Raw genomic sequence first — 8,754 nt, 5'->3', positions numbered from 1 at the left:
ATACTAATAGGTCCATTGATTTTCAGCGTTTCAACTCTGATGAAACAAATTTTACAAATTAGCAATCGTCCTATAAAAATTTAAAATTATTCTATTCACAAGGATATTATCCTGACAGTTGTTGAGAATTTTTTCCAATCTTTAACAATAAAAATTGCAAGCGTCAAATTGCTGATGACTAGATGACTAATTCATTCCCTTGCTTTATTCTTCAGTTGAATGATCAAGCCCTACAGTTTTTTTGAAACAAGTAAAGTAAAAGCCTATCTAAATGTTTAATCTGAAATATACGTATTGACAATGTCGAGTGAAAAGGTTAACGATGTAAGAGGTACTTTAATCATCGCCACAACAACTTTTGTGCCTGTAAAGAATTACAACTGACATCAGTTGAGAATTTCTGTTAACAGAGATCAATACGGACCTGGAAATGGGTTTTAGTCTAAACTTTTAGTCCCTGATGTTACATTTACGTCTTGAAAATGCCCAAAAAATATCAAGCAAAAAAGGTGAATTATACTTCTAAGATTTCAAAATGACAGAAAATTCGCAAAAACCTTTGAAAAAAGACGGCCGAAAAAGAGCGAATTCAACATGGAGTTATCGCATAATTTCACAATCTTTACTCACTTAGAAATATCACTTTGAAAAAGGCAAGCGAAAAACTAATAATAATGATTTGATGGTTCATTTAACATCGAAAAAACAGTAAAAATTTGAAAAAAAGACATTCAGTAATTCGCGTTTGCAACGAATGACAATTGTTCCTGCCGATTTTTGGGTCAACGTGATGATTAATCAGATTAAACTATCAGTAGAGATGGTTTTTAAAGTATTAACAAATAAGTACAAGAGTTAGTTCAATTTTTGTTCCGAAGTGTTCCAAAGTTTTTTTCTCAGAATTGAGAGTAAAAAATCTTCGAGGTACTCTTTTTTCAATCAATTATTAATTTTCAATTATGAATCGAAAAACTGAAAAACCGTTGTTTTGCAAATCTAGATTCTAAATTTGATTAGCAAAAATCTATGCATCCAACAATTTTTTAATTTGTTAAAAAAGATCAATGGCGAGGATTATAAAAGACAACATATGAAAGATAAATTTGATAATAAAAATGAGAAAGTCTCTGAAAAGAATTTTTTTTCAACCTTCTGCAATTTGAACTAAACTTCTTTCGGGTAATCGATTTATATACAAACCAACAAGCAAGCAGTTCAAGCGGCTTGACGCATTCACAGTCTTCGAAAAAAACAGACAAATTTTCTTAAAAAAAGAAAGAGATAAGTCTTTGATAATTTATTTCACGTCATTTTTAACGAAAAATCTAAGCAATTCGAAGAATAGATAAGTCCGAAAACTCCCATTAAGAACTTAGTTTTTAGTATGTAGGATGTTACATTTCACTGTAGAATTGAAGAGTACCTGTATCACTAAAATTTGAAAGCGACGTACAGTGCATATACATTTGAAAAAAATGAGAAAAAGAATAACTTCAACCATTGTTTCTATTCCGACTTTTTATTTTTTTTTACCGAAACCGTTTTCAGATATTTCCAAGTTTTCATGTCTTTTCATGGCGGCAAAAATAAACTAAAATGGATTTTATAAACACAATAGAAAAACAAAGATCTCAAAAATATAGCGATTTAATTACAAAATTTTAATTCATGTTCTGTTTAGTTTTTATTGAAATATCGAAATTTCAACAAAAGACTTCGGTAGACAGTGAATGACTGAAAATTGTTCTCGAAAATCTCTAAAGGAGAAACTTGATGAACACAGTACTTTCTAACTTTTTTGATATTTGGATTGAATTTTAGTTATTTTCTCAAGTGAGTGTGGTTAAAACAAACACAAAAGCAAAAAAATAACTATTTATAAGAGTGAACGTGGAAATGATTAAAGACAAAGGACATAATATAAATATCAACAAAAAAGATAAACAAAAGAAAACACAGATCTTTTTATTAAAAAGACCTCTAAAAACATTCTCCGACTTTTCCCACTATTCGTCAGCATTGATGTCAATCATACTCTTTTCAGATCAAAAAGTTTGACAACAGCACTTAAATGAACTCTTTAAAAAAGATTGATTTACAGTTCAGAAGTACTCATTGAATTGTCATTATAATTTCAACTTTTGATCATTGTTGTCATAATTTGCGTTTTGCTCAAAACTAGTATCGTTACTATTCTGCAGAGACCGGTTGTTTGAAATTAATAGCTTGAAGCGTTAGGGTCTGAAGAGTAGGGACTAACAAACGCTTTTACTTCTTCATTGAATTAGAACTTTTGATTACACAATCGTGGCAAAAATTAAATCATAGAAGCGTTCACTAGAAATAATATCCTATATTAGGAAGCCAAAGATTCGCTCGAGAGAAGGAAGGTATTCGTCTTTAAAAACAAACGATCTTAATTCAAAATTTGGAAGGGTTGGCTTTTCTAGACGATTTACAAAAAAAACTCAATTCCAGTCAGCAAAAAAAATATCACAAAAGTTAACAAAAACTAAGCGTTAATGATCGGTAAACAATATTCAATCCAGAAAAATGAACAAATTTTTTCTAAGCCTCATTGCAATTTTTCCAACAACCAACACTGACAAAACCTCTTTTTCAGCCAATTAGATACAAGTGAATGGAACCCAGTGTGAACAAAAAAACTGGTGAATCGGAAGAAAATTACAACAAAACGCATTTTTTGTTTGTAAATGGGCATCAATTATTCCACTTTAAAAAACACAATAAAAAAGTTGCCGAACTTAAAAGAATATTAAAACGTACTCCAATTAATTAAAAATAAATTCTATCAAATTAGAAGCCAACATAGGCTTGTATTTGAAATTTCAAATCTAAAAACAATATAGTTTCAATTTTGCAAAAAAAAGACAGCTTGATCACTGTTTTCTGTTTGCAGAATTGGAAGCCTTTTGAAAGAAAATAATGATACTTGTTGTATTGCTTCAAAAAGGGACCACGCTCCCATTTTTGGGTAGGTGGTCAGAATCTAATTCTGGTCGAAATATAAACGTGGACAATGGCGACTGTTTTATAAGACATATATTGATTTCTTTTGATTGTCGCTAGGAACACGAACCAGTTTTCAAGTCCACGCAGCATCACAGTTGTTCCAAAAAGTTAACCACCATCGAAAAAGCAATTAACAAAAAATGTAGTAGTTTCATACAAAATAGAAAATTTTAAATACACATTTTGTAGAGGTTCTACATTTATAGATTGTACTAGCTAATCAAGAATCTTGCAAGATAATCGCAGGAATCGTGCAAGATGCTGAGTTCACCTGGAAAGCCATTCACATTTTTGTTTAGAAATGTCGAAAACTCTACTGAAGACATTGGTTTTATTTGATTTTCTTCCACCAAGCAAGTTAAACTAAAAAATCGAATGCAAAAAATTGACAAATAAAGTTGTGAAAGAGTTACTGTAGTTACAGTAATATCGTTTTTACTGATCTCATGAAGTCAAAGAGAAAGTGCTTCTTCAAGAAACAAACATATAGAGATTGAACTTTATATATATATATATATATATATATATATATATATATATATATATATACAGCTTTTAATACAAAACGCGATAATAGTCAGATCTATTAGCATTTCAATTGGCATTTAATCTACAAATTGGGATTAGTAGAAACTTTAGACAATTTTATTAAAATAGATCTTTGCAATCTGGAACATCATAATTAACACAACCGATTTCTATTAGGTTGAAAAGAATATAGAAAATTGACATAAGTTTTAGAAAGATTTATCTGCAGTAAATCAACCATGAATTTTTTGTTATCAGCATTGGTGGGCTTTTTGAGATATATTTTATTTGTGTAACTAACACAGTTAAATTAAGCAATGAACAGTTATCTACATTGATTTGATCAATTGTGAACTCACTTTGTTTTATGACTGCTCAACACAATGTTTGTTTACATTTTTTTGGCTGTGTTGATGAAATATCCTACTGAAAGTAAAAGTTTCCTAAAAAAGTAACAATTTGTCATCGATTTTTACTCAAACGTGCATTGTGGGATCTTTTCAACAAATGGCTCCCTTTGGTACCTAGTAGAGAATCGCCACCCCTTCGGTGCTATACTTTACCACGATATTAATTGGCCTACAGTTTAGATAGTTTAAACGAATATTAGTTTAAGCGCAATTGCGGACCGCTGTTCATGGTCATGCCTCTCATGCGCTGTGGGATGTAATCCGGAAATTGCGGGTCGGTTATTGCGGGTCGGTTACAGCGCCCACCGACCCGCCAGTCGGAAATTCTTTTCGCTTTGTATTCCGGATCGGCTAGTTGCCATACCTTGGCTTATTTTATTCTATTCAATTTAACATAGTATGTGCATGCGTGGAAAATTATTAGTCGTCTCTGATTGGTTAATAAATGGCTCGCTTAAATTCTATTCAAGAATAGCCACCCCTTTTGCAAAGGGGGTGAGGGGCAATTGTTGAAAAGATCCCATTTGTGTCCTCGATACGGTACAAAATTGAAAACAAAGTAACCTTACCTTAACATAGTTAAGTTATATTTTTACCTTCGCTAAAATTCAGGTAAAGCTAAGGTTATGTTTATTTCAACGTTTTAACCTTAACTCTGTTAGGGTATAATTACTTTAACTTAGTTTAGTGTGGGGAACTATAGAGAATATGATGGGGGAAGACCCCAGACCCATAGAAAATTTAAAGCAGCCTTTGCTAAATTCATCCAGCTATTTTTAAACTCTCGCCATAAAAAATGATCAGTACCGCCATAAACATTAGTCGATAAATTATTTTATGATAATAAACTTGCGATTATAAAGAGTTCATAAAACACGCTCTCTATATAAAGTTAATAACCGTTCTTAAAACATTACAGTATAATGCGACCATTGATTGTTATATTACCTGTACAATATTTGTCAACTTTAAAACTTGCTCTTTAAAAACTGGTTTAATTTAGCTAATCTAATCAGCACGATACAACAGCCCCTTTCCAATAACAACATTGTATTAAATTTTACAATAACTGCAGTTAACGAAAACTTGAACTAATCTTAGCGTCGTTTTAATGGTTTCAAAATGACTTTGGCTTTTGTAAAGAAGTCTTCGTTGAGAAACTTGGAGTTCGATCTAAAAACAGGCGAAGAGAAAAGAAAAGATTTAAAACCGATGATTAGCCAGTTTATTTTCAAAGTTGAAAACTCTTATGCTTTCAATCCACTCCAAATTAGTTCCCCCAACCAAAATGATGGTTTTGACAAACTGGATTTGCAACCCGGTCCCAACGCCGGATCTAAAAATGATTTCCCAGTGTCACTTTGCCCGAAGTACGATCAAGATGTTCCATTTAACCCGAACACCGAGATCTTTATGCAGAAGTACAAGAGGTCAAAGTCAGAAAGAAGGGCCAAAATAATGGAAGAGATGAAGACTGTTTACGGCAACAAAAGGTTAGGAATATCTGAACAGATCTTTCCCCACCATTTAGGAAAACTCGTCAAAAAAATTTAGAAGCGGTTCGGAAATGAGTTCTTTTTACCAATAATTTCTTTTATAGAAGTAAACTTTTTTGTGAGCATTATGACCATTTTTGACTCATGATGTCGGGATGTTTTAGAGTTTTCAATGCATTTGAGCGTTGATGAATTTGTTTGACCAGTAGTTCCTTAAGAGATGGCCTCTGTTGACCAGTATATATCAAATTTGTCTGCAAAAATAGTCAAAAGTTTTCAAAATGAGTTTCTCAGTCAAAATAAAATTGATACCCGGTTTAAAATAAATATAATTGCTTTTTAAGTTTAGTTGAAGAATCATTTTTTTCAAATTATCCAGTCCTCTCAGACAAAATTTATCAGGCAACTAATTGATCTTTAGCAAAGAAAACAGGAAATTGTTGGAAGTCAAGCCAATTTCTCTTTAACAAAAACTTGTTTATTTTTCACTTTTGAAATGGTTTCGACAAAAGTTTTGGGCAACAAATTCACCTCTTAAAAACTCAGTTTAAGTGGAGCTGTTTTCATTACTCTAATTCTAGAAGTTCCTTATCGTTCCCACCCACAAAACTGAGAATGAACAAAATGTTTAGATTGTTTGTTTTTTGTTCAGTCAACTTTCGCCTATCGACGTGTAATCGTAGAAAGAGGTCAGTGGCATCCTTGGACAGTTAATTCGTCGTAAAATTTCTTTTTATCTGGTTTTTCGGACAAGTTTTCGAATGAGCTATTGTAGTTAACAATTTTTGTGAAGAGTTGACTTTGTATGCAAGTTTTGTTCATATATAGAGTTTTATTCGTCCAAATACGTAAGGGCCTTGATTTTATTGGAGGTTAGTTTTTCTGTGTTGGCATTGTGAATGATTCTCCACCAAATCAACCAAATTTAGCAAAATTTAGGGCATTAGCTAACCCAAAATGCTAATAATAAAACATCAATCAGTTTGAGATTTTTTAGAAGTCTTTACGTGTTTACTATTTTTCTTTGCAATTTCTTTCCAATCTCCACTGTAAAAAAAATTTCGGCATTTCAATGTGGTCAAGCTAAAATAATTTACTGTTATCTGTTCCACCTGGAACCACTTGTGACATAATTAAAGAAACTGCGTTATTTGAAAACTTATTATAAAGTTTTTAAAATACGTTAAATGTAAAGATATGTTTCAAGGGCTTTATTTCACTGGACAATCAGAGTTTCTTTAGTAGGACAAGTAATCAATCAATTATTTTGCGTGAATCAACCAAGCACTCAAATATTTTGAACAACGCATGTTTTTGCTGCCACTATTTTGTTGATTTTTTTCAACAGTTTTTCCAACTGTCTCGAAATTCTACCAAAATAAACTTAAAGCTATCATATTGAACTTCATCATTTCTGTTACCTGACTCTTTCTGTAAAACTTTTTGTTCTTTATTATAATTTTCTGTGTTTTTCTAAGGCGAAATATTTTTTAAACTTTGCGTAGTTTTCTGCTCTTTATTCTCTTTATGCTAGAATGTGTTTTTAACTACAAGTCTAAATTAAACAGTTGTTAAATTGTATACTGATTTTTGTCATGGGACGCACATTCAAGTGTCTTTACCATGAAACGATGTTAATTCAGTAGAATCAACCAATAAATTGCAAAAATTTGCCAAAATATGCCTCTTTTACATTTTACAAATAATCCTAATTCTAAAAGCAACTCTAAAAAACAACAAATTTTTCACACTTTTGCAGTATATATTTTTCACACAAATTTTACAAATTTTTCACACAATATATGGCTCAATTATGGTTCTATTATAATGAACGTAATCTCACCCTTAACGTATTTTCCTGCTTACATCACAATTTTCTTCAATCGAAGACAACAAAAGGTCTCTAAAAACGAAATCTAAATACTTGGACGTAATTAATTGAATTAGGAAAAACAAATTAAAATTACATAACTCAAATATTTTGTTGAAGTTCAAAATCAGTCCTGTAAAAGTTTTCAATGTTTCAAGCAGTTTTTTGAGTTTTAAGTCCAAGCAGACCCCCATTGATCACAATTGACAGTTAATATAGAGTCAATTATATTGTTTTTGGCCATTATTGTCAAAATTGATTGTTCAAAATTAATTCAAACGTATGTCTTTATAAACTTTACAGAATATTGTTTCGATTTTACCAGCATAGTTCTTCAGGAAAAAAATCTTCAGGCAAAAATAAGAGAAAACAATTGTTCTGAATTGCTCACCTCTAGCATCAAACCCAGCAAATTTGCTGCAAATAGAATTTAGGATAAAACACAATTACTAGTTCAGGATTGCCTAGGATTTAATCACTTTTAATAATTGAAAAACATATATAAATAGATTATAAATGTTTTATATATAATATATATATAGTTTTATAGCATCGAATGATGAAATATATGAACAAAATTGTTACCTGAGCGGGCCATTGTTGTGAATGTATTAAACCGTCAGCTGAAAAATTCGAATGGTTGTTATTCACGGTTAGATCGTTTTTTTGTTTTTCAATTCTAAAGCCTTATCAAAATTGAAGGCTATAAATGGCCAAGTTTGGTAGTTATCTACCACGTCAATTCTAGTTTTAGACAGTGTGAAAAAACGCTGTCTCAAGTGGAAAAATATTGACGAAAAACAGACAAAAATTTATCTACCCCCAACTATTGGTTTTAAGAACTAGGTAAGTTATAAAGGTACGTTTTAGTTGTTGAGCTTTGTTCTGTTAATGTAATTGGGTTTTCAGTTCTTTTCAAGTTAAAGCTTGATCAGAAATATATCAATTTTTGTGATGGACAGAACTAAAAAGAAACAAATCAACGCCGTGACGGATCATACTTTGCTAATTTGGTTAACAAGATTTGTTAAACAGAATTAAAAGAACCATTTTAGATTAAAAACGTCAATTTGTAAAATTGCTTTTTTTCAGATCTAAAAGCACGCTTTAATTCATATAATTTACAACTATCACGCTATCACTTTGTAGGGTAGGGTTTAGTGGTGTGTGTAGTGTGTGTGTGTGTGTGTGTGTGTGTGTGTGTGTGTGTTTTGGACTGGGGGGGGGGGGGTTGTGTGAATGCGCAAGTGCGTGAGCATGTGCGAATAGTGTTTGTTTGTTTCAGAAATTAATGTTTGCACTGTGTCTTCAGGTTATTTATTTTCGGGGGGGGGGGGGGGGGGGTTGGTTGTAGTTTATGGATAAAAGGCACTGAAATTATTAATTTGATTGATAACCCAACAACAGAGGGTTTTTG

At 31.5% G+C, this 8,754-nt stretch overlaps 3 protein-coding genes across 5 annotated transcripts in view; 2 read left to right on the top strand and 1 right to left on the bottom strand.

The window, feature by feature from the left end:
* The window catches only part of LOC142352233 (sec1 family domain-containing protein 1-like), a 354,741-nt gene that overhangs the window by 30,435 nt on the left and 315,552 nt on the right, over window positions 1-8,754 (top strand). The window lies entirely within an intron of this gene.
* Window positions 1-8,754, bottom strand: part of LOC142352240 (uncharacterized) — a 52,088-nt gene that overhangs the window by 31,198 nt on the left and 12,136 nt on the right. The window contains exons 1-2 of one of the 3 annotated variants that reach the window (XM_075404706.1): window positions 8,030-8,194; window positions 7,923-7,961 (exon numbers count right to left, since the gene is read on the bottom strand). The exons of 1 other annotated variant lie outside the window; for it this stretch is intronic. In XM_075404706.1, the coding sequence (XP_075260821.1) occupies window positions 7,923-7,935 (13 nt within the window). In that variant the 5' untranslated portion in view covers window positions 7,936-7,961; window positions 8,030-8,194. Of the gene's footprint in view, window positions 1-7,922; window positions 8,195-8,754 lie in introns of those variants that run through there. One more of the 3 variants, XM_075404705.1, reaches the window with a different exon arrangement.
* The window catches only part of LOC142352238 (uncharacterized), a 32,388-nt gene continuing 28,570 nt past the window's right edge, over window positions 4,937-8,754 (top strand). The window contains exon 1 of the mRNA XM_075404701.1: window positions 4,937-5,464. Within this exon, the coding sequence (XP_075260816.1) occupies window positions 5,094-5,464 (371 nt within the window). The 5' untranslated portion in view covers window positions 4,937-5,093. The remainder of the gene's footprint in view (window positions 5,465-8,754) is intronic.

This window comes from Convolutriloba macropyga, chromosome 13, assembly GCF_964194025.1.
Source record: "Convolutriloba macropyga chromosome 13, txConMacr16.3, whole genome shotgun sequence".
In the NCBI taxonomy this organism is placed as follows: domain Eukaryota; kingdom Metazoa; phylum Xenacoelomorpha; order Acoela; family Convolutidae; genus Convolutriloba; species Convolutriloba macropyga.
The sequence above is the reverse complement of the archived record's forward strand: the minus strand, read 5'-3'. Positions and strand labels throughout refer to the sequence as shown.